We start from the raw sequence: 26,070 nt of genomic DNA on the forward strand, positions 1-26,070 counted from the left end.
CTGTCTAAGTTTAGATTCCCCGTAGAGCAGGTCTAAGATTAGGCAGGTAGACTTAAACAGCGAAGTGTGCACATGTACGTGTATATTCCTCAGGTTCGCCGTGCATATACATCGTAACTTAGCCGGATAAGTTATAGCCGGCTAAGTTACTTAAACAGCCAGCTTTGAATACTGACCTCAGTGATTTTAGATGAGTCCATGTTTAAATTCGAGCCCCTCACATCCAAACTTATAACTTAGTGATTTTAGATCACGGTTGTAAAGGTTCACAGCTTGGCAGTCACATGGGACCATGCTGGCCCAATTGAAATTTGGATGTTAGGGGCTTGAATTTAAACATCGACTGATGTAAAATCACTGAGGTCAATATTCAATGCTGGCGGTTTTTGAAGAGAAAAACAGTGAAAGAATTCAAAGGGGCATGGGATAAGCACTGTGGATCCCTAAAGGTTAGAGGATGGAAGTGAGGAAAAGAGTGCATGGGGGTAACTGGGGGTGACTTGCTGGTGTGGCGGTTACTGCCCTTAACCACTAAGCCTTCATACTGTTGATGCAACTCCAGCATTGCTCTCTTCTTCAACGGCAGGAGATAACGGGGAATTGGACACAGACAGTCTGAGAAACTGATAATTATAGGGGTGACCTGTACGGCGCGGCGGGTGCTGCCATGGTCTTGCTGGGCAGACTGGATGGACCGCTTGGTCTTTTTCTGCTGTCATTTCTATGTTTCTATAATCTAAAATGATGATTGAAGTTTGGATCTTAGGTGCCTGGCTTGGGCTCGACTTTTATCTACTCCAAATATCCCTGCGAGGTCTCCGTGCATTACCCTGGATATGGATCCCCTCCTTCACATGAGCAAGAGCCAGGCCACAGAAGGCTGACATTTGTGAACACAAGCTGTGCAATAGTACTTTTTTTGCTAGAGAAAAATCTCATTGCATTTGACAGTTTACGTAAATAGCTTTTTTTTTTTTTTCCATTTGTGTCCAACATAAATATATGTGTGTGCGTTTTAAATCATTGTGTGCTGATTTCAGGCCACTCCTGTCTTTTTGACACCTCCCCCTCCCCCCTTTAATCCAGGTGCATCTTGGTACTTTTATTACTAATTTGCAAATGGAAGGAGCAGAGCCTACAACAACCACTGTTGCACTGGGTCGAAAGTGCAGAAACCAGGCCTGGCCAGAAGTCTCTCTTCAAACACTGGATCCCATCACCTGGCCTGAAAGAGAGGCCAGCGCTGGTGCTGGAGGGCTACAAACTGGTCTGGTTTCCAGGACCACCAATATATTCAAATCTATGCAATGTATTCCATGAATATTCATTGTGAGCAGCCTGGAAAGAAAACATCAATAGTTTACAACCCTTGAGGACCTGAGCTAGCCAGCCCAACTGGTGCTGGAAGGATTATTATGCCGCGGCTCCTATCACCTTATTAAATTTAATGTTTATATCCAGGGCACAGTACTTGATCCGTTTATTTTTTCAGTTCACAAGTTACATTTTACCCTAACACACAGGGGCTGTCTTATGCCAGCATTAACACTAAAAACTGCGACACGCAGGAATTGCAAGCACTTTTTTTTCTTTTTATTTTAGGATGATAGAGATCTTTTATTTCACTGTTCTGCTTATGAGCCATAAATTTGGGTTAATGGAACTAGTCCTGTATTAATAGCGCAGAGATTGTCCAAAGATTAACATTTCCATCAGTGCGGCCGCTTGGTTTCTGTGCCTGACAGGCAGGAAATAAAAGACAAGAAAATTAAAAGGAAAAAGAGAAATAGACTAATAGCATGTTTGTAGGAAAATTAAAGACTTGTTCTTCGGATGTTCAAGGCCATGCATTTACAAGACAGCCGGCAAATGGAAAGCTATTGGGAATGATGGAAGAGACCCAAATTATTTAAATGAGAAAAATAAATTCACACCAGCCTGGTCTCAGCCAGTTGACAAAGCAGCCTACTTATCTGCTATATTTCCAGTACTCTGTCTTTGTCAGGAAAGACCATTAAACTTGCATAGCTCCAGTGTTGTCTCGCGTAGCTGCACACAGCACGGCAACCTTCAATCCCTGCTCTGTCTGAACCAGGGTTTCGGTTTTTTATTTAAATAAAGCCCTGTTCCAAAAAAACCCCGCAGCTTTTCGCTATCCTGCTAAAAATAATCCAAACGTACAGTTGTATGTTTCTAGGTTCGGCCAGCCTTTAATGCTGCTTTTACATCAGGAGCTTTATAGCAGGGTGGGCAGAAAAATCCTTTTCACGTAGGGCGCAGTAAATTTCTGGACACATTCCACAGAGGGTCCCTGCAGCTAGCGCTGCCCCCACCAGCAGGAGGGACTGGCACCCCCTGGACACACTCCACAAAGGGTCCCTGCAGCTAGCACTGCCCCCCACCAGCAGCAGGGGCTGGCACCTCCTGGATGCACTCTATAGAGGGTCCCTGATGCTAGCACTGCCCCCACCAGCAGCAGGGGCTAGCACCCCCTGGATGCACTCTATAGAGGGTCCTGCAGTTAGCGCTGTCCCCACCAGCAGCAGGGGCTGGCACGTCCTGGATGCACTCTATAGAGGGTCCTGCAGCTAGCGCTGCCCCCACCAGCAGCAGAGGCTGGCACCTCCTGGATGCACTCTATAGAGGGTCCTGCATCTAGCGCTGCCCCCACCAGCAGCAGGGGCTGGCACCTCCTGGATGCACTCTATAGAGGGTCCTGCAGCTAGCACTGCCCCCACCAGCAGCAGAGGCTGGCACCCCCTGGATGCACTCTATAGAGGGTCCTGCAGCTAGCGCTGCCCCCACCAGCAGCAGGGGCTGGCACCTCCTGGATGCACTCTATAGAGGGTCCCTGCAGCTAGCACTGCCCCCACCAGCAGCAGAGGCTGGCACCCCCCTGGATGCACTCTATAGAGGGTCCTGCAGCTAGCACTGCCCCCACCAGCAGCAGGGGCTGGCACCCCCTGGATGCACTCTATAGAGGGTCCTGCAGCTAGCACTGCCCCCACCAGCAGCAGGGGCTGGCACCCCCTGGATGCACGCTATAGAGGGTCCTGCAGCTAGCACTGCCCCCACCAGCAGCAGGGGCTGGCACCCCCTGGATGCACTCTATAGAGGGTTCCTGCAGCTAGCGCTGCCCCCACCAGCAGCTAGCGCTGCCCCCACCAGCAGCCGGGGCTGGCACCCCCTGGATACACTCTATAGAGGGTCCTGCAGTTAGCACTGCCCCCACCAGCAGCAGGGGCTGGCACCCCCTGGATGCACTCTATAGAGGGTCCTGCAGCTAGCACTGCCCCCACCAGCAGCAGGGGCTGGCACCCCCTGGATGCACTCTATAGAGGGTCCTGCAGCTAGCACTGCCCCCACCAGCAGCAGGGGCTGGCACCTCCTGGATGCACTCTATAGAGGGTCCTGCAGTGGTCCTGCAGTTAGCGCTGTCCCCACCAGCAGCAGGGGCTGGCACCCCCTGGATGCACTCTATAGAGGGTCCTGCAGCTAGCACTGCCCCCACCAGCAGCAGGGAGTGGCACCTTCTGGATGCACTCTATAGAGGGTCCTGCAGTTAGCGCTGTCCCCACCAGCAGCAGGGGCTGGCACCCCCTGGATGCACTCTATAGAGGGTCCTGCAGCTAGCACTGCCCCCACCAGCAGCAGGGGCTGGCACCCCCTGGATGCACTCTATAGAGGGTCCTGCAGCTAGCACTGCCCCCACCAGCAGCAGAGGCTGGCACCCCCCTGGATGCACTCTATAGAGGGTCCTACAGCTAGCACTGCCCCCACCAGCAGCAGGGGCTGGCACCCCCTGGATGCACTCTATAGAGGGTCCTGCAGCTAGCGCTGCCCCCACCAGCAGCAGGGGCTGGCACCTTCTGGATGCACTCTATAGAGGGTCCTGCAGCTAGCACTGCCCCCACCAGCAGCAGGGGCTGGCACCCCCTGGATGCACTCTATAGAGGGTCCTGCAGCTAGCACTGCCCCCACCAGCAGCAGGGGCTGGCACCCCCTGGATGCACTCTATAGAGGGTCCTGCAGCTAGCACTGTCCCCACCAGCAGCAGGGGCTGGCACCCCCTGGATGCACTCTATAGAGGGTCCTGCAGCTAGCGCTGTCCCCACCAGCAGCAGGGAGTGGCACCTCCTGGATGCACTCTATAGAGGGTCCTGCAGCTAGCACTGCCCCCACCGGCAGCAGGGGCTGGCACCTTCTGGATGCACTCTATAGAGGGTCCTGCAGCTAGCACTGCCTCCACCAGCAGCAGGGGCTGGCACCCCCTGGATGCACTCTATAGAGGGTCCTGCAGTTAGCGCTGTCCCCACCAGCAGCAGGGGCTGGCACCCCCTGGATGCACTCTATAGAGTGTCCTGCAGCTAGCGCTGTCCCCACCACAGGGGCTGGCACCCCATGGATGCACTCTATAGAGGGTCCTGCAGCTAGCACTTCCCCCACCAGCAGCAGGGGCTGGCACCTCCTGGATGCACTCTATAGAGGGTCCTGCAGTTAGCGCTGTCCCCACCAGCAGCAGGGGCTGGCACCTTCTGGATGCACTCTATAGAGGGTCCTGCAGCTAGCGCTGCCCCCACCAGCAGCAGGGGCTGGCACCCCCTGGATGCACTCTATAGAGGGTCCTGCAGTTAGCGCTGTCCCCACCAGCAGCAGGGGCTGGCACCTCCTGGATGCACTCTATAGAGGGTCCTGCAGCTAGCGCTGCCCCCACCAGCAGCAGGGGCTGGCACCCCCTGGATGCACTCTATAGAGGGTCCTGCAGCTAGCGCTGCCCCCACCAGCAGCAGGGGCTGGCACCCCCTGGATGCACTCTATAGAGGGTCCCTGCAGCTAGCACTGCCCCCACCAGCAGCAGGGGCTGGCACCCCCTGGATGCACTCTATAGAGGGTCCTGCAGTTAGCGCTGTCCCCACCAGCAGCAGGGGCTGGCACCTCCTGGATGCACTCTATAGAGGGTCCTGCAGTTAGCGCTGTCCCCACCAGCAGCAGGGGCTGGCACCTCCTGGATGCACTCTATAGAGGGTCCTGCAGTTAGCGCTGTCCCCACCAGCAGCAGGGGCTGGCACCTCCTGGATGCACTCTGTAGAGGGTCCTGCAGTTAGCGCTGTCCCCACCAGCAGCAGGGGCTGGCACCCCATGGGCACCCTCAGTGGGGGAGGGGAAGTTCTGGGCTTCACAGTTCAGTTGAAACGGTTCAGGCAGCGCCGTGACCTAGACGTAGTGTAGTCTGGTGCTGCCTTTCCGAAAGAAAAAAAAAAAAAGCAAATTAGTTCCTTTTTTTTTTTTTTTAAATTTTGGAAGCACCTGCCGTTTCTGCCTCCTCCTCATCCTCACAGCATGCAAAGATCAAACGAAGTAGCCGGGGGTGGGGGGGAGAGTGGGCAGTCCCCAGATGCACGCACCCTGCTGCTGAGGGGGGTGAAGCTCCGGGCACCGGAGCAGGAAAAAAGATGAAAAACCTCGGGAGAGCCCGGGGGAGCGGGGGGGGGGGGGGGGGGGGGGGTGGTGGCCTCGCGCGGTCTGCAGACCCCCGACACCCCCTTCCCCTCCCTCTGCCTGACCTGGGCTGCCGCCCTCGCGCCAGCCTGCGCTCTCTCCCCGGCGCCTCCGGATCCCCTGTGAGCGGAATCCAGTCCGGGCCTTGGGGGGAGCCGGAGCGGAGGCTGAGCAGGAGGAGGGCAGAAGCAGACGCGGGCAGGCTGCTTGCCGGTGCCAGCCTCTGCAGGTGAAAGAGCCGCTTGGACCCCAGCAAGCCGGGGGCTGACCTGGGCAGGGGGGGGGGGCTGACATCTCTTTGCTTTCAATGACTTCTTCTTGTCGTGTTTCCGACCTGACAGCTTCGGCTGGCGACGGAGCAGAATAAGATGCACCATGTGGAAGTGACTGCGCTGGATGCCCGCTCTTCTTGCAAACTCGGGGGCATGCGGGAGAATTGCTGGCTCGGGCTGTCCTTGGGGTCTTGAAGCCCAGGCTTGCACTAACAATGCCCCATCCCTGCTCGCCTTTCCGGAGTGTGGTTTTGGAAATCTGGGCAGGACTCCTGGCTTGCGTCTTTTGGCTCCAGTCCTCCCATGGGATGCCCCATGTCATCCGAATAGGTAACGACTTCTCCTCCTTCCTCGTTGGTCTCGGGACGGGGGGACTGTCCGGCGGGGGGGGGGGGGGGGGGGGGGGGGGGGGGGGACGGCTCCTGGCTCTGCCTCCTGCCAACTTGCCCGGGCTCCTGGTCTGTTGTTTTTGGGCATCGCAGTTCGGCAGACTTTACTCGAAATGCATTTTTTTTGGGTTTCTGAGTGGGGCTGTGCCGTGCATGCACCTTTCTAACCTGGAGAAAAGGGGATCAGAAATCCCAGGCAGAGGGATTAGTTCAGGTTAGTGGAAAGAGAAATGGGATGAAAGTTGAATTCAGGGAGAAAAGGCGCTCCGGATCTGCCAGGGTCGTCTGGACTCAGTGGACAGAGGCTTGCAATGAGAGCTTCCCCCCCCCCCCCTTGTCCTTCCCCTCCCCCCCTCCAAAACAATGCAGTTCTTCAAGGTTTGGAGACGGGGAGAGGCGAGAGCCGCTGCTCCGGCTGCCCGTGGTGTTCGGGGAGCAAAGTGTCCTGTGGATTTGGTGGCTGAGGTTGCGGGAGAATAAAGGAGTCGGTCCCGGGCGCTCGCTGGAATTGAAGTCCAGATTCTGGCTGGGACTGTGCTGTCCAAAGGTCACCCCTTTCTTCTCACTCACCCCCCCGCTGCAAGCAAAGGTCGCCTAGGTCATTCCGGCAGGGGGGGAACCCTTTCCAGAAAGGAAAAGCCAAAGCAGCTGGTGGCCCCGATTTATTGAACTTTCCCTGGGGAGGGACCCGTGTATTTCTCCCAGAAACGGCGGGGCTCGTGCATGCATTGCATAGCCGGGTGCCAAGAGGAAAAGTTTGTGCCAGATGCAGCATGGTCACTCTCCCCTGGCCTTTCAGCCGATAAATAAATATTGCCACCGGCACGTGTGCGGGTCCCGGTGACCCGCACGGGGGAGATTAAAGCGATGCGTCCTTCTTCTTCTGCAGGCAAATGGGTTGGGAGTGCGCGTGCTGGGCAGATCTGGGACAGGGACTGGGGGACCTGCCCTGCAGGCTGAGCTCTTGGAGTCGGTGGTCAAACGGTCGGGGGAAGGGTTTGCTCGGGTTAGCTGTGAGTGCTCTGCAGCACACAGCCAGGACACCCCCCCCCACCTCCCCTCCCCCAAACCGTAATGGCTTCTTAATTACAAAGTCGTGAAAAAAAACTGCATTCTGGGAAAAGTTAACATTTCTTGCATGCGAAATTATTTCAGGGACTTTGTGGCTGCAATGTATTCTACGGTTTGCGGGGCAGGAAGGGGGTTAAACTGCTCTTTGCTGTTGTGGAAGGTATTTTCCAGGAACGGTCCTTTTTATTTTTATCATGAGTAGAGCCTGCGAAAAGGCTTTTAGAATAGAGCGACGCTGAAGTGGCGCAAGAGTCACAGAGCGGCTCCAGGTTGTGTTTCCAATCGTGTGCGCAGTTCTCGATCTTCACATACACTACTGTCAGGGGAAAGGAGAAAACAGGCTTTCTAAAAATGAAAAAAATGTATAAATACAATGTATGAAACAAGAGTGTTCAACAGTCATGCATGACCTTAACAAAAAAAAATAAATATACATATATATATAAATTAAAGTCGGAAAAATGGAAAGCCCCGATCTCCAGCATTCAGTGCGCGCTGTGACAGGTGAGCTCACGTTTGCTGGCGCTTTGAGTGAGGGTCGCCGGCTGCTGTGCTCCTGTCCTTCAGCTCAGAAAACGTGTTTTGGTGACTTCTCTTAACTTGAAACCTCCGGGATCTGCCTCTTCATTATCTGCGCGAGAGACCAGCTTCCATATGTCTTCACGGTCTGCATTTTGAACAAAAAATAAATCCTTTTCATCGACTTATTTCCAAGTATTTTGCTAATTACTTTAATTACTATCTTGTTGTACTCACTATAGGGGCACTGAGCATTTCCCCCATAGACATAAAATGGGTCTGTCCCATATGTTAGATAAGGTAACCAGATAATCTGTTTAATGTTTGGGTACTTGCCAGGTACTTGTGACTTGGATTGGCCCCTGTTGAACACAGGATACTGGGCTTGATGGACCCTTGGTCTGACCCCAGTATGGCAATTTCTTATATTCTTATGTACTTATGGGGAAAGCAGGTGGTTCAGATGTGTTGCCCTGAATGCAAAAGTGCATTTTTTGATAAGGAAATAAATGTGAGCGGTAAACAATGTGGGAGGAACAGAAACGTCCCTTTTATAAAAGAAAGCCCAGAGTCTTGCCAAGCTCCACTGTAATCTATCAGTAGGTACTATTGCAAGCTTTTTTTTTCTTTAGAAGATTATACTGGTAGGAGACAAACCCACAAACCCATAGGTACACTGGAATAAAAGACAGGTGACCAGTGCACCACTGAATATGACTTTCATCTTTAGGCTACAGTAGCTCAGCATTGGTTCAATCAAATCATTAAAACGCATGACTGTGGTGGGGACATTATGCTGACTACAGTTCCACAATGTTGGCGGACACAATACAATTTCAAGTTCTTACAGAGAGGACAATGGGAAAACACATTTCCCACTGTATGTGCCTGCCTTGGCAGGATCATTTTGTATTTCTTTAATCCAGCACTACAGAAGCATGTGTGGGTACCGTTTTCAGGTTGTATGGTGTTGAGGGTTTTTTCCCTAAATCATGCCAGAGAGTGTAAAACGTGCCACAAGTCTTATGCATTTGGGGTTAGTTAATTGCAGTCTAGTTGGCAAAGTGCAATCATGCCACCTTGAACGCTGATACTTTCAGATCTGGAGGATAAGGCAGGCTGGGCCTGTGCTCGGTGCACTGGTGGTACATTGATTCATAGTAACATAGTAATTATTACGGCAGAGACGCACCGAATGATCCATCCAGTCTGCCCAGCAAGCTTCTTATGGTAGCATCTGCCGCGCCGTGCAGGTTATCCCAATGTTTCTCTTAAGGCCAGCGACTGCTGCTCCGTGCATTTATCCCCAAGCCTTATGATAACCCATAAAAATCTGCTTCTTAGCAACATTTTTTACAGGGGATGAGACTCCTTGAAAATTCAGACAGTGCTGACATGTTTTGCTTATGGACTTGGCCTTAGAAGCAGTCCTGTGCTTTTCCCCTGGCATCTGAGTATCAGTGCCCAGAAGATAAAAGTCAGGGGGCCACGTTGGCTGTCGTCTGAATCCAATTCCTGTCCCACCACCAACCCCTTGGTTTAGGTTAGCTGTTAGACCAGGCAGTCCAATGTTGCGTGTACTCCGTGGATCCTAAAACTCGCAGGGTGCTTTGCAAGAGTAGGAATGCTCGTCCAGTTGTCCTGCCTTGAATGTGTGTTTTTTATGCTCTCAAGACGACCTCCCCCGGCACCAGGAAGAAATCTCTGAGCAACCCCATCTGTTGTTTCCGGTGCATCTACTTTAGACAAAAATACTTAATGGTATCAAGAATAACATTTGCCCACTGGCTCAGTGAACAAACCGCTGTGGTGGTTAAGTGCTGGCTGGTGAAGGCTTTACAGAGTAAGATTCAGGTCCTGGGGGCCCTTTGCCGATTACTGGTTCATGTCGGGGAGGGGACAATGGGAGGAGAGAGGCAGAGCACTGACAGTGGCCAAGGGCTGGATCCAGCACGTGGCTTTCCTTCACGCGAGGAAACGCCGCAGACCTGTGCACCAGTGCCCTGAGCAGACAAATAAACTCCCGCGTACTTTCTCAAGGCAACTAGCTCGTCATTTTTCTCCTTTTAAATGGCTTTTGTTTTTTGTCCTATTTATATGTTCATCATAGTGAAACATGGCCATCATTAAGCCCTAGCACTCAGCCACAGCTGTTTAATATGATTTCATTTGGAGGCAGGAAGGCATTAGCCGACTGGCACGGAGTTTTGGAAGGTTTGGATTTTTTTTGCACTGACTTTGTGATTTCCTGGCTGGCTGGAGAATTAAGGAGCTCCGGTTCTTTCAGCATTTTTGTGCTGTAAGTACCACATTCATTCTTCCTCTGTTGAAACATTTCCCAATCCTTGTGAAAGTACATTTTGTTTATATGTCGCTTATAAGGGCTATGGAAGTGTCCTTGTCCTGAAGAGCTGACCATGTTTGTATATTAGGATTCTGTACCGCTTATAAGGGATGTGGAAGTGTCCCTGTACTGAACAGCTGACCATCTGTTTGTATATTAGGATTCTGTACCACTTATAAGGGCTATGGAAGCATCCCTGTCCTGAAGAGCTGACTATCTGTTTATATATTAGGATTCTGTACCACTTATAAGGGATGTGGAAGTGTCCCTGTACTGAAGAGCTGACCATCTGTTTGTATATTAGGATTCTGTACCACTTATAAGGGATGTGGAAGTGTCCCTGTACTGAAGAGCTGACCATGTTTGTATATTAGGATTCTGTACCGCTTATAAGGGATGTGGAAGTGTCCCTGTCCTGAAGAGCTGGACTATCTGTTTGTATATTAGGATTCTGTATCGCTTATAAGGGATGTGAAGAGCTGACCATCTGTATATTAGGATTCTGTACTGCTTATAAGGGATGTGGAAATGTCCCTGTACTGAAGAGCTGACCATCTGTTTGTATATTAGGATTCTGTACCGCTTATAAGGGATGTGGAAGTGTCCCTGTACTGAAGAGCTGACCATCTGTTTATATATTAGGATTCTGTACCACTTATAAGGGATGTGGAAGTGTCCCTGTACTGAAGAGCTGACCATCTGTTTGTATATTAGGATTCTGTACCACTTATAAGGGATGTGGAAGTGTCCCTGTACTGAAGAGCTGACCATGTTTGTATATTAGGATTCTGTACCGCTTATAAGGGATGTGGAAGTGTCCCTGTCCTGAAGAGCTGGACTATCTGTTTGTATATTAGGATTCTGTATCGCTTATAAGGGATGTGAAGAGCTGACCATCTGTATATTAGGATTCTGTACTGCTTATAAGGGATGTGGAAGTGTCCCTGTACTGAAGAGCTGACCATGTTTGTATATTATGTCCAGCTAATGTCCTTCAACTTCAAGTTCTATAACAGTACCAGCTCATTTAACTGTTCGTTGTAAATATTTAAAATGCTATTAACCTTTTCTTTTTCCTTCCTCTCCCAGTTTAAACATCCCTGTTTTTTGTAACTGCTTTCTTCCGCACTACAGTTCGTTTGTTTTTTCTTTCTATGCACCACTGTTTTAATGTAAACCAGCAAGATGTGATTTTATCATGAATGCCGGTATATAAAAACCTTATATAAATAAATAAAATAAATATTAGGATTCTGAACCGCTTATAAGGGATGTGGAAGTGTCCTTGTCCTGAAGAGCTGACTGTTTGTATATTAGGATTCGGTACTGCTTATAAGTGATGTGGAAGTGTCCCTGTCCTGAGCTGACTATCTGTTTGTATATTAGGATTCTGTATCGCTTATAAGGGATGTGGAAGTGTCTCTGTCCTGAAGAGCTGACCATCTGTTTGTATATTAGGATTCTGTACTGCTTATAAGGGATGTGGAAGTGTCCCTGTACTGAAGAGCTGACCATGTTTGTATATTAGGATTCTGAACCGCTTATAAGGGATGTGGAAGTGTCCTTGTCCTGAAGAGCTGACTGTTTGTATATTAGGATTCGGTACCGCGTATAAGTGATGTGGAAGTGTCCCTGTCCTGAAGAGCTGACTGTTTGTATATTAGGATTCTGAACTGCTTATAAGGGATGTGGAAGTGTCTTTGTCCTGAAGAGCTGACTGTTTGTATATTAGGATTCGGTACCGCTTATAAGGGATGTGGAAGTGTCCCTGTCTTGAAGAGCTGACTATCTGTTTGCATATTAGGATGCTGTATCACTTATAAGGGATGTGGAAGAGTCTCTGACCTGAAGAGCTGACCATCTGTTTGTATATTAGGATTTTGTATCACTTATAAGGGCTGTGGAAGTGTCCCTTTCCTGAAGAGCTGACCATCTGTTTGTATATTAGGATTCTGTACCGCTTGTAAGGGATGTGGACGTGTCCCTGTCCTGAAGAGCTGACTGTATATTAGGATGCTGTATCACTTATAAGGGCTGTGGAAGTGTCCCTATCCTGAAGAGCTGACCATCTGTTTGTATATTAGGAGGCTGAGCGACTTGCTAAAGATCAGCAGGTGACTGGTTTTGGGGAAGGAGGCGAGTGTGGCGTCTCCTGCTCTATAGGACCATTTTCACCTGTAGGTTGTGCCTATAGTGACTGAGACGCCCCCTTTCTCTCACACACGCAGAGCATTGCATTGAAATAAAACTCCCCAAAGTCCACGATTCAGTGGAAGGCACTGGCACAACCTCCAGGCAGACCCAGACGGTTTGTGTGTGGGCTCTGGGGATGGCTCTGTCCAAGGCGATGAGAGATTTCGTTGGTTACCCGCTCATGCGATGAAACATCAGACAGAAGTTGAACGAAGATCAATACAGGCCTCCTCCCCTCGCCCCTGGAGAAGTGAATTGCTTTAGACAAGTGACTGCCTGCCGTCTGGGAGCAGCGCTCAGCCCTAGAAAAGATCAGCTTGATGGGACAGGGCTTTCTGCTCCAGTGACGTGCGAGGATCCGGCTTTGCATACGGCATCAATAATTCCCAGTCCCACTGGGAGGAGGGCTTCAGCTTTGCTTTCTAATATAGAAGTGCAGTGGCTGAATAGGGGGGGACCACGAGCCATGCACGAGCCATGCGCCTCGGCCGCTGCTGCCTCGCCCCTCTCATGCCCCCGACTCTCTGTCCGCCCCAGCCACGGTTTTTAGAAACAAAAGAGGAAACGTCAGCCGAGCTCGTGATTGCGGTCTTGCGGCTCAGTCCGTGAGCACTTCATACTGTAATGGTTGCCCACCAGGCGCACGGAGGCTACTGCAGGAATGTTAGCGGAACGAGAAGCTGCTTCTTGCTCGACGAGTTTGGACGTCAACATTTCAGCTGGCGCTGCGTTCCCCTCCCCAGGCAGGGACAGGGGGGTTAACTGACCAGTGATGCAGGGACAGGGGGGTTAACTGACCAGTGATGCAGGGACAGGAGGGGGTTTAACTGACCAGTGATGCAGGGACAGGGGGGTTAACTGACCAGGGATGCAGGGAGGGGGGGGGGTTAACTGACCAGTGATGCAGGGACAGGAGGGGGTTTAACTGACCAGTGATGCAGGGACAGGGGGGTTAACTGACCAGTGATGCAGGGATGGGGGGGGGTTAACTGACCAGTGATGCAGGGACAGGAGGGGGTTTAACTGACCAGTGATGCAGGGACAGGGGGGTTTAATTGACCAGTGATGCAGGCACAGGGGGGTTAACTGACCAGTGATGCAGGGACAGGGGGTTTAATTGACCAGTGTTCGCTGTTCTTTCTCTGAAAAGTTTCTGACGGACGCTAAGCGCTGTTCCTGTGATGCTTCCATTTTTACTTTTGGGTCCCAGTTCATTCGGTTCCTGACTGTGAGGAACTCCGAGTGCTAAATGAGTAAATGGGATAACGTTTTCGTTTTCTGCTTTCCGTTGCAATTTCTTGCTGATTTTGCTGGGTTCTGCATTTTATTTTCTTGTGTGACACCTCAGGTGCACAGTTTTTTTTTAGCATTCCATGCATTATATGCTAATTACCTCTGGATTAATTAAGAGTTCAGACCTCAGAGATCTAAGTCAGTCCCTCTATTATTGATAACGCATTCATACCCTATAGTGTTTAATACGTTACGATATGGTTTAAATATTGCTCTTCAAATGGGGCGGTCAGGCTTGTAAGCCCCCGTGGCAGGGGAGTCGGTGGGGCGCGTCCAGGGCGCTGCACTCCAGCTGAGCGTGGGGCAGGGCAAGGCTGAACTCCACTGGACGACAGGGGAGTCTGCCAGCAGATCCCTGCTTTCTGGTGACAGCAGAGGGCAGGAAATCCGCCCCCCGCCTCGGTCAGGCCCCTGGGCAGCCGGTGTGCAATGCAGACCCTCCAGCCTTCTCCAGCGGTGCCCAGCTCGGGGCTCTCAGAACTTTATCCGGATAAGCAAGACGGAAGTTTTAGGAGCTCCCGGCCCCTTGTCTTGCAGAACCAACCATATCTGAAGGGGGTTGCCAGCACCCCAGCCTGGGGTCCCAGGCACAGGCAGACCCATGGCGCTTTCCATACGAATCGGAGCCTGCTAAGGTTTGTTCATGCGCTGGTTGTGGGTTTTTGTTTTTTTTTTGTTGTTGTTGGTTTGTTTTTGGCTCTGGGTTTTTAATGTAGAGATTTGCTGTCATTTCTCTGTGCTTCTGCCTCAGAATTCAAGATACTATATTTCCATTCTATATTTCCTCAACGTGCCACTCTATAGTAATGCTAAAACCGTGTAATCCATCAACAGTAATACAAATTTAATCAACGTTTGGTGCAACAACTGTTTTACTAGACGCTGTATACTGTAAAGCTTCACTACAGCAAGTCAATATAAAGTTTTGGAAAACGATATCTATAATTTTGTCTCTGCAAATGAATAAAACCGTCTTTAACCTGCTGCAGTGAGTACAGTGCATCGGTAGAAACCACACTTCTTACAGTTTCTCGCACAATTGAGAATTATATTCTTAAAGGTGAAGTTTAAACGAGATAATCGCACAAAAAGGCATGCACAAATATCATATAAAGCGTTCACATACATGTTTGTATCTGTGCATGTAAGATAGTATATGTAAAAAAAAAAAAAAGCAGCTGTTCAGTGGCATTCCTCAGCAGGGCTAATATTTGTACGTATCTCTTGCTATTAGAGAGGATAACTTTCAAACATGCACACAGCGCGCCCATATTGTATATGTGTGTGTAGGGATGCACGTGCTCATGCGCACGCACAGTGTAAAATATGTGTAAATCTACCCTACAACATGTTTGCGTATCTAAAAGATGCTCGGTGTGCATTTTCAACATAGCCAGATAAGTTTTGACATGCAGGTAAGAGGCGGCACAGATAAATCTAAAAAAACACTGTTTATTCAGATAAGCAGTGCTAGTATTTAAGGCTTATCAATATCTAGCTAAGTAATATAGCCAGATAAGCAAAAGAAAACTGCTACTTAATCAGATAAGTAAGACAGAAGCATAACTAGCGTTTGAAGACTTATTCAGCTATCTTACCTGGAAAAGTTGAAACTTATCCTGATAAGTGGAGCGCATCTCCTGTACACGTGCATTTCTGTTTTCATTTTAAACATTTATGCATGGAGCTTTCACACGCATATTTTCCTTAGCAGTTGTTGGCTTTTAAACACACAAGTCTGCAAAATTTAAAACATGCAGGTGTGAAGGAAATGACCAGTTTTACCAATTCAGCCACCAGTTTGCCCAGTCCATCTCTAGGTTGTTGATACCTGCCACATAGACAAATATGTGGCCCATTTTGCACAAATATCTCTTTTAAAGCTCACTTTTAAGAATATAATTCACAATTGTAAGAGAAACAGTAAGAGGTGTCCTATCTACCAATCTACTGTACTGACTGCAGCAGGTATGACAGTTTTATTGATTAGCAGAGACAAATTATAGATATCGTTTTCCAAAACTTTATGTTGAATTGCTGTATTGAAGCTCTACACTATACAGCATCTACGAAAACAGTTGTTGCCCCAAATGTTGATTAAATTATTACACGGTTTTAGCACTAATATAGCATGGCACTTTATAGAAATGGAAAAAAAAAAAAGAAATGGAAGCATAATATCTTGAATTCTGGGGTACAGCTGAAGCACAAGCACAGAGGAATGATAGCAAATCTCTACAGAGACAAACAAAAAAAACAAAACAGCGCATGTTTTTCCTCCCTATGACTACAGAAGCAAAGGTACGACAGAGGGTGGAAGCTTGGTTTAAAGGGGCAATACCGCATCATCCCGCCCAGAGCAACTTCCCGCCTCAGTGGACATCGAGTTCCAGCTCCAGGGTCTCCCGACCTGGTTTACCTTAACAGTAAATGTGTCCTGGAGGCAGTGGGAGATATTCAGAGCAATGTTTAGACCGGTCCAAGGCTTGCAAGCCCACGTGGACTTTTTTCCCTTTGGGCCTGTTTGCCCATTTTCAAAGGGAAACCCCCATGTGAGGTTTCCTTTTAAAAACGAGGCCAGCCATGGGAACAGGCTGCTCTGAAGCAGTGCAAATATGAGGGAAAAGTAAGCAGCGGTCTTTCGGAATAAAAGCTCCACCCTGACTCTGTTCCTTTTGCCATCTGCTAAAAGTTATTGATGCAGGTGCTTTTACCCAAGGTGGCAGGGCTTTCCGCACATGAAAACAGCTGTTTACCTGCAGGAATAGCTTTGAAAATAGCCCTCCAAGGGACTTGCCCAAGGTCACAGCAAGTGTCAGTGGCTACTACAGGCAGTGACCCCTCCCCCACACCCAGTCTCTTAGTTCCCAGGCCATCGTTTTAACCACCAGGACACCTCCTGCTTCCCTAATATTCCAAAATACCGTGTGACTCGTGGCAATCCCCGGAAATACGGAACACCAGAGGGGCCAGCGCAGACATGGGGAGAGGGAGGGAAGCACCCCCTTCTCCCCCCATCCCGAGCAGCATCTGATCAGTGACACCACAGATTTCCTACAATCCTGTGACCTGCACATTCCTACAGGGCTGGTGCTCGCTTCACCCCCCTGGCCTAATCCTCTTAGTGCCCACTGCTGGGTTAATGCCTGCAAGGAGCGCTGGAATCCGGTTCGCCTCTGTACTCAGATCTGCAAGCTGCTCCCCTGCCCTGAGCACCCCTCAGGGATGCAGGCTGATACAGAAAATACAAATGAAGTGAATTTGAATTCCATCTGATGTACCGAGTTGCTCCCTAGCTCCTCACGTGGTGATATCTGGTCACAGTCCTGCACATTTCACCTTCGGAGGACAAAAGTATCCTTTCCACACTAGCTTAAAGGTCAGAGGAGAGAAATTCGTTCTACTTTTAATTTCTGCTCTACTTTTCTTCTCCTTCCTTGGGGGATACGCTGGCTTCTGACATTATGCGACTTTGTTTTCTATGTCATTAACCGCCTCGGTTTACCTGTCTGTAATTTGGAAAGTAGCAGCATTATCCTCTGTCTCCTGCCCTGACAGGAGCTGTGATCCAGACCAGCGGGGTGACCTTTTTTGTTGGACATGAGACTGGAAATTTCAACTACATTTCATTCACTTTTGTCTCGTTTTAAAAATACTAGGGCCCTTTTCCATCTTTCCCACCCCTTCTGACCTTTTTTGACTCCTAGGAGGGTGTGAAATGTGTGGCGGCAGTCGAGAAGGCAACTAGAATGTTAGGAATTATTTGGAAAGGAATAGAAAATAAAACTGAGAATATCATAATGCCTTTGATTAGATCCATGGGGCACCTTGAGTATTGTGTGCAGTTCTGGATGCCCCATCTCAAAAAAGATATAGCAGAATGGAAAAAGTACAGAGAAGGGCGACGGAAATAATAAAGGGGAATAGAAAAGCTTCCCTTATGGAGAGAGGCTGAACAGATTAGGGCTCTTTAGCTTGGAAAAGAGGCGACAGAGGGGATATGACTGAAATTTATTATATCACGAGCGCAGTGAAACGGGTAACTAGGTGGCAGTTATTTACCCTTTCAGACAACACTAGGAATAGAGGGCACTCCATGAAACCAGCAACCGGCAAATCTAAAACAAATCATAGGAAGTATTTTTTCACTCAGCGCACAATCGAGCTGTGGAATCTGCTGCCGGAGGGCGTGGTCAAGGCATGTAACATAGCGGGGTTCAAGAGAGGGTTGGCCAAGTTCCTGGAGGAAAAGTCCATAATCAGTTATTAGCCAGGTAGACTTGGGAAAGCCGACGCTTATCCCTGGGAGTGCGATACAAGTAATAGATCAACTACTGGGGGATCGTACATGTGACCCAGACTGGCCGCTGTCAGAGACAGGACGCTGAGCTGACCCAGCACAGCATTTCTTATGCTCTTATCTTACCCTGTCTGTCAGCTCCAACTGGGGCAGGAATAATTCCCAGTTTCCCCTGGTGCATTGCAGCCAGCAGCATTCGCTGTAAGGTTCAAATCCTATATCTCCTTGAGCAGGTCACTTTTCCCTCTGTTGCCTTAGGAAGTTATTTACTAAGCTGTGGTATTCACCAAGGAAAAATACCGCATGTTAGAAGATCCCCTTACATTTGAAAAGAAATAAGATCTCATGCTGTCCTCATTTCTGTGCTGCTACGTTTCAGAACAGGGAGGTAAGAAAACATGATTCCTGCTTACCCAATTTCTATCTCATCCAGGAGAGTCACATCACACTCACTGTCTTGTGTTAAGGATTTCCCCTCCTGGGTAAAAGTTCCTCATCTTTTCCCCTAAGGATGTATTTATAATAAAGTGTCAGACTACTGCAAGCTCTCTGCAGTTTGAGTGGCTTTCTTCTTAACTGCTTTATTCAGACATCTGAATATGTGCGAGTGAATTAGGTAATGTATAAGAAATTAAAAAACATTTCTAAATACGTTTGGAATAAAATTGTCTGACGTAGGTACTTCTGAGCTTTGTTAACTGCAAAATGAATAATACTGGAAATCCTTTTTATAGTGCTACTGGATGTATATAGTGGTGGTGGGTGTTCAGGTAGGATGTCTCTTCCACAAAGAGCTTGCATGGTAACAGGAGGTAGTGTGACTCCTCCCCACAGTCACAAAGGGTATTGGTGGGAGAAGTGGGATCTGAACCCCAGTTCCCACAGGCTAACCACTGGCCCTCGCCTCCTCTTCTGGAGCCTGCAGCTTATTCAGACCTCCGGAAGATTTTCTTATAGCAGTTTCTAATTTTTTTTTAATGAGAAAACTGCTTGGATATACAATATGCACGCCTTTCTTCTGAAGTTTGGGCCATTGGGCCAGAAGTCTATATTTGTTACCCTCCCGAAGTCCCATTAACGGAATTCATTTTGGCAGCAATACAGGATAACCCAGCTCGTTATGCCAGGAATAAAACAGACAGCGATATCTATCACAAACACTTTCATAGCATAAGAAGTTAAAGTTTCTCCAGCTGCTTAGATTAGATTTATGGACTTCAAGGAGGTTATTTTTTTTAAGTAAGGAAGGTTTACTCCAACCCCGACTTAAAACACAGAAGACAAAACCCGAAGAGCAATCAAAAAATCAAATAACGTTGAAAAGGAGGGGTAGGGAAGAGAGATCATCTTTGCTGTACATCATTTTCTTACCTAACTGAGGAGCAGGCAGGTGAAGGGGCTCGTGCAAGGCGGCACAGAGAGTAAGTGGTACCTGAGTCCACTTCAAAGAGCCCACACTTCCTAAGAAACACCAAGCAGCTCTCAGGCCTTACCTGAAGTCATGAGCCAGTTTGGTGGACTCGCCCTGGCTGTGCAATAAATCAGACACTAAGTTATGTTGCCATGTGTAAGTTTTACATTTTTTAGAATTCAGTAGACCATCCCCTGCCCCTCCCCCAGTGGTTGTCTTGCTAATTTCCAGGTTGCTGCCCTGCAAGTAGACTTTCCATACGGCAGACCCCAGAGCCGGGGTTTCTTCTACATGAATTTAAATAATGTGTGTCTACATATTTCTCCAAGGCTGTAGAGAAGTAGCTTACATGTGCATCCAAGTCTGGGAGGAAAGAGGGAACGCGCTCTCCTTGAAGAAAGCAGAGTGAGCGAGGAGCATGCTCTCCGAGGCAGTGGTGCGCTGGTGACGGATGGTTTTTAAGATGAGCTGAGACTGCGCCAGTGAGTAGCTGTGAATAGTGGTACCAGGCAGCCCTTGGCAGTTTGTTTTCCAGGAAAATGAATGCTAAATTTATTTAAGAAATAAACAGCTGAACAGAAATGTGGTTTGTTTTCTTTTTTTCCCCCCCTGTTCGCTCCTCGATTCCCCATTGCCAGCTCTTCAGTGAGTGAAGGTTTCTGAACAGCTGGAAAGCAGCTGTTTCCCAGGCACTGGATGGAACCTTTCCTTATAGGAGTATTGGGTCTTGTACCAGCACCAGGAACAGCAATAAGTTGGACAGTAAGCTGGGAAGAGAAATACTCCTTAGGCAACCCCGTCTAATGTCACTTGCATCCATTTACCACACAGCCTAGCTTTTGTGTCGCCGCTGCCTCCTGACCCCACAACTCATGCTGTCTGAGCACCTACCTCAAGTCTGGCAGCCAATGTCCCCATTCTGTTCCGGACTTACTGCTACTTGTGTTGACCCCAGAACAAAACTGGACAGCGGGTTTCCCATCGAACCGGGAGTAACTAAGCCCTCCTAGGGAGGTAGGGGTTTTTTTTTGTGTTTTCCCCCCCACTTGGTTTAGACTCCAAACCTCCATCCACATGCGTTTAATCAACTCCGGCATAAAGTGTGAACACAACTGAAAGCTGATAAACGTTTTAATCCTGAAGAAAGGAACCAGGACTATAGCCAGCCAGATAAATCTCCTCCATAACAGAATTCATTATAAATTAATCTAAGAAGGGTGGGTGTAGAAGTGTAAACGATATAACATATGCCACACTCTTCTTCCCACCCCCTCCCTCTCTCCACACTCTTCTTCCCACCCCCTCCCTCCACATTCTTCTTTTCCACCCTCCACAAGTATTGCTTAGGTGTAACTGGAACTGGCTTCCTTTCCCCCCTCTCTCCTAGTCCAGTAGATATCAATACAGTTGGGTTTTAGATTTGGATTGTAGATTTAATTGCAAGCCTTTTTCCAAATCTGAGCTCAAGACCTGTAGTTATTTCCCTGTCTAAGAGGACTTACAATCTAAACAGAGTTGGTGCAAGGTGTTTGGCACCCTAGGCGAACCTTGGGTCATGCACCCTGCTTTTTCATCTTATCTATTTGCACAGGGCTGTAATGGCTCAGCATAGTGCTCCTTTCCTTGGTGGTACTGGCTCTCCTCACTTCTCTGAACCTTCCTCTAGTGGGATTTTATCTAACATTTTGGCACTCTAGGTGATCACCTAGTGTGTCTAATGGAAGCACTGGCCCGGGATGTTAAGTTGTACCTGAGGCAAAGGAGTGTGGAGTGACTTGCATCACAAGGAGTATTTGTGTTAAATAATGCCTTACCTAAAGAGACAGATTTCTTATAATAGAAGCCCCAGATTTCACGTTGGCTGTAAATCTCTGGTAATGAGAGACAATGAACTTAAACTTTTCCTCTCCTAAATGAGACCACTTTATAATATTTGCTCTTTTTTAAATCCTGGAATCGTACTATAGACGATGATTTATTGAATAATCAATTCCTTTATCTACCTAGTACTTCCAAGTGATTCATCCATGCCATTGCAATCAATCAAGCTTAGAACTTACAGCCTGTGTTTTGCCCTGTGGCTTGAAATAGTCATCAGGCTAAATGAAATTTTTCATTTTTGTTGTCTTGTTTTTGTTTGATTATTGAGCATAAAAGTCAACTGATAAATTACATTGCAATTTTTTTTGCCTATTTTTAAGGGCAATTAAATAGTTTGGCAATTAACCAGTAGCACCCTTACTTTAACAATGAGTTTTTTTTAACCTCATGGCTTTGTCACCTTGGGCATGTTGGGTGTTATGGTGTAGATATAATAGCTCATTAAGGTTGCAGTTAATGTGTTCTTGCTAGAATAACCAAATGAACATAGAGAGGATAAGCCCTCAAGAAATGAGCTCCCCTTTAGAAGCCAGAAAATGAGTCATGTCTGGCTTTGGGATGTAAGTTTCAGAGGAATTTGGTTGTCAGAGTGAAAGGAGTATTGCCCGGGTGCAGTAGTATAGTCATATCGTTTGAGAATGTTTCACAGTCCTAAGGTCATCCAAGCTCATGTTATGGTTCTGTAGAAGAAGAGGCATGGGATGGAGCTGTGGGTGGGGAAAGGGGCACCAGGAAAAGTATCTAAAAGAGAAAGAAAACACTAGCCCTCTATGACAGTGTGCTCAGCATTAAGAACTCCCATAGTTTCTCGACACAGTGCAATGTTTGAGGATAGGTGGCCTCTCACTTGATCAATTTGATGGTGCCAGATCTGTCCATCATTGAGCTGGATCTTGCATGATAGATGTCCGCTGATCCAGACCCATAACTTGCAGTAAACACAGGGTCTTATGTAAATGAGTGCTTGGTAAATGAGCCCAGGGCGGAGTCTAGGTCCCATTCCTGCCTGAGTTGTAATTCTCCAGCAATATCATGTAGTTGTACCGGACTGACCCCTGTAGTTGGCAAGGCATGACGTTGCGAGATGAGGAACGGGACAAGTCTAGAAACCCAGTCTCCTTCAGTGGTTCTCTTCAGTGCACCTTTTGTTGACCGCACCCTCTGCTCTGCCAGACCATTTGCCTGGGATCAGTGAGGTGCATTGATGACAGCTCCAATGAGGTTTCTTTCCACAAACTCCTTGAAGTCATCAGATGTTCAAAACGGCTGTGAAAGCAGTGCAATGGTTGTTTCTGCTGTGCAAACAGTGGTTGGGGAGGGTCCCAGGCATCTCTTGATAGCAGCAAACTATAAGTATATGTCTTGTGAATTGCAATCTGTTGGAGTTGGGACTGTTGCTGAGTGCCGAAGGGCTTCTCCCATTTTATCTTTACCTGGGTGGATGATGGGGCAGGGGGGTAATGCTTACAACACGTGGCCCCAACATGGTGGGAGCCTCAGACATGGCCAGGCTTGCAGCATGGATCATTTTGCAATTTTAAATGGAAAAAAAAAAGATGTCTTATTATCTCTGGGAGCCAAGCAGCTGGAATCCACTCATACATCTGAGAAATATCTCTCATCTGCTGTAGTAATGAAAAGCTGAATTAAACTTTCCATTCTCAGGGATAAATCTGTTAGGTGAACAGTAGCACCACACAGACAAATATGTAAAACACAGCGGCTGAGGTCAGATTGTGGCCCGTGCTTTAAGTCTTACGTAGTCCCTGGATATGCACAATAGAGATGTGCATCGCTTTTTGTGTTCGTGTCGTTCTTCATTTTTCGGCCATCATGGAAAATGTCGGTTTTTTCGGTTTGGGTCTTTTTTTCCGTGAAAAATCGATTTTTAGTTAGTGCGCACTAACTCCCCGTTAGTGCGCACTAACAAAAACCGTTAGATTTTGTTACTTTTTGTTAGCGCGCACTAACGGGAGTTAGCGCGCACTAACGGGAGTTAGCACGCACTAACGGGGAGTTAGCGTGCACTGACTCCCATTAGTGCGCACTAATCGGAAAAACACATTTTTGCGAAAAAACAGGAAAATCTTGATTTTTTTCGGGCTCCCTGAAACATGCCGAATTGGACAATTTTGCTGCAATTTTCCAATTCGGCAAAAACGAATGCACATCTCTAATTGCACAATGGGATAGATTTCCCGGTCTAGCTGGCTAACTTCTGGAGTTTGCCAGCCAGATCCGAGATTTTGAAAATGCACACCCGGTAAGCGGATAAATATAGGCATCTATGTTCACGGAGAGGATAAATTTAGCTGCTCAAAATGTGGGCATGGCCAGAGGGGTAGTTGGGTTACAAAGGTGAGTTTGCATATTTTCAGCACTAGCCTACAAAGTTAGGAGGTTATCCTTGTGTTGGGGCTTGAATCTAGTCGTCTATCTTTAGGTGTCATTTCAGCTATAATTTGTGTTCTAGCTGTCTAGTTTTCCTACCCCAGTGGTAGTAAATGGTGCAGGTACTGGAAACGGGAACATAAGCACTATTCTGTGTCCAATAAGGCTTTGCAAAGGAAATGGAGTCTGCGCAAACGTGTTTTTTCATTTTGGGGGGGGGTGGGTTTATAGCTTTATTTGTTATCTGTTTTGTTTCTTTTCCTTTGTTTAAAACAAAACAACAGAAAACTGAAACATGAAATTTAAAAACCAAAGAGAAACGAAACAGGAAAACAATGTCGGTCCCGTCGGAGAAGCTAAAAAAAAAAAAATCATTCCCTTTAATTGCCCCAGCTCCTCTCACCCTACTGAAGTATCTTCGTGGAGCAGGAGCACCACCTAAGCTGCAATCACAAATGGCGCTAGTAGACCAAGACCGGCACCATTGTTAATTTATTCTATACAAACTGGCGCCAGCGCTGACTTTTTTTTTTTTTTTTTAAACAAATGAAAATGAACAAAATTTTATTTTTTCTTTAGTGTTTGTTTTCAAAATGAACTGAAAGAAAAATGAGGAATTTTGTTAAAATTTGCAAGCTTACCATCTAAAGAAATCAGTGAGCATGCTAGTAATCTCTCTGTAAAGTATCTGCAATGTTTTAATTTACAACTGAAGGACGCCTCTGATGCTATTTCCTATTGCAAGGACTTCTCCAACTTTGGGGGAAGGAGAATCTCCATTCCTTTTAATTACAGAAATAGCAATAATGCACTAGAGCAGCGATCCAGCTATTAACCAATCCAATCTGCATATCATTATGCATGTCTGCCTCTTTTGGCGGAAACTCCAACTTAATTAAATCTCTCCCTTTTGCCAAGGATCTGACACTCTCTGTTTGACAACAGCTGAGCCAGAAGAAAGGTGTATGAGTGGGGCTGTAATTTCATCTTGCCAGCTGCGTCTGCCACTCAGTTTCAGTTTCTTAATGACACCTCCATATTACCTGCTGTATGAAGGTTTTCCCTAATCAATGCACATTGGGATTTGCCTAGTCTAATTAAGAATTCATTACTGAAATAATGCAGAAAGCACATATAGGATCTTCTCAACCCACCAACATTTTCCTATCTGTAGCTTTCATGCAGAAATATCTTTTTTTCCTATAGATAGATAAGGAGTGGGCAAATTCCCTTATTGAGGGTCCAGAGATAGAAATAAAGTCCCTGTCCAGCAGTGATTTGAATCATTTTAGCTTTAAATCTGTGTTAAGGAGGAGTAGCCTAGTGGTTAGAGCAATGGGCTGAGCACCAGGATTGAAGTGGGATTTGGGATTAAATTACTTGACTTTCCAAGGCAGATTGCACATCAGGTACAGTGGGCAGGCCCCTGCCCCAGAGGGCTTACCTGAGTGTCGGTGGCAGAAGTGGGATTTGAAGCCAATGCTTTAACCACTAGGCCATTCCAATCCCTCTTCTCCAAATAACACTCCCTGTGACCTTCAACAAGTCACTTCTAACTCCCACAGGGACAGTAACTTTCATGGCGGCACACGGGATCATGTGTGTGCGCGTTTGCAGGCCCGCGTCCAGGGATGCAGCCATTTTCTAACATACACGCGGATATAAAATAGCCTGACCGCGTGCACATAGGGAAATTTTTAAAATACACGTGCACCAACATCATTCCCCTTTTTCGCAGTTCGTTCCCAGTTTGCCCAGTTAAGGGATAAGACTTCCAAACCCCTCCCCCCTAGTTTAAAAGCCCTCCTTCTCCTCTGTTAACCCCGACCCTTAAAACCCTGCTGATCTGTTCTAGATTTTTCGTTTTATGACTTGCACGACCTCCACAGCAGAAGTAAAGTTACGCGGCAGGGAAGCCCAGAGCGCGCCTGGGTGCATGAGCATTTGTGCGCTCATCTCTTGGCCGGGACCCATCGTGCCCACACCCCACTTTTCATTTTACACGCGTACCCGGGCGGCATTTAAAATCTCAGTGCGCGCTGGCCTGACATATGCGCACATCCCCTAATTGGTGCGTTGTTTGGGCTTTTAAAATTCACCTGATAGGCTGTAAGTTCTTTAAGGAAGGGATTTATTGTAATGGTGTTGTAAAACTGCCTTGAGCAACATTTGAAAGGCAGGATAAAAACGCCAAATTTGTATATTCTTTATGGAAGACCTGATCAGATAACGCTATGAAGGCAGCTTGCATCTTCCGTCTGTGGAAAAATGAGCAAATCAACACTAAAATGAATTATACTAAGGGTAGCTGTGCTGTTACAAGCTGTCGTTCATAATATGTTACTTCATATGCCATTGAATGCAATTTAATGTAAGTTAAGTGAGTTAGTTATTGGCACTTCCACATTTTGGAAATGATTTCAAGAAGGATCTATGAAAATAGAAGATTCCTCATTGGATCATAAATACTGAAGGAAAATTAAGTTTTAGATCAGATCTGAGAGGTC

At 47.7% G+C, this 26,070-nt stretch overlaps 1 protein-coding gene across 1 annotated transcript in view; it reads left to right on the forward strand.

Annotated features, from left to right (window-relative positions):
• Window positions 1-5,687: 5,687 nt before the first annotated feature.
• GRIK3 (glutamate ionotropic receptor kainate type subunit 3) overlaps window positions 5,688-26,070 on the forward strand; it is a 214,374-nt gene continuing 193,991 nt past the window's right edge. The window contains 1 exon segment of the mRNA XM_029620012.1: window positions 5,688-6,101. Within this exon segment, the coding sequence (XP_029475872.1) occupies window positions 5,987-6,101 (115 nt within the window). The 5' untranslated portion in view covers window positions 5,688-5,986.

This window comes from Rhinatrema bivittatum, chromosome 11 (assembly GCF_901001135.1).
Source record: "Rhinatrema bivittatum chromosome 11, aRhiBiv1.1, whole genome shotgun sequence".
In the NCBI taxonomy this organism is placed as follows: domain Eukaryota; kingdom Metazoa; phylum Chordata; class Amphibia; order Gymnophiona; family Rhinatrematidae; genus Rhinatrema; species Rhinatrema bivittatum.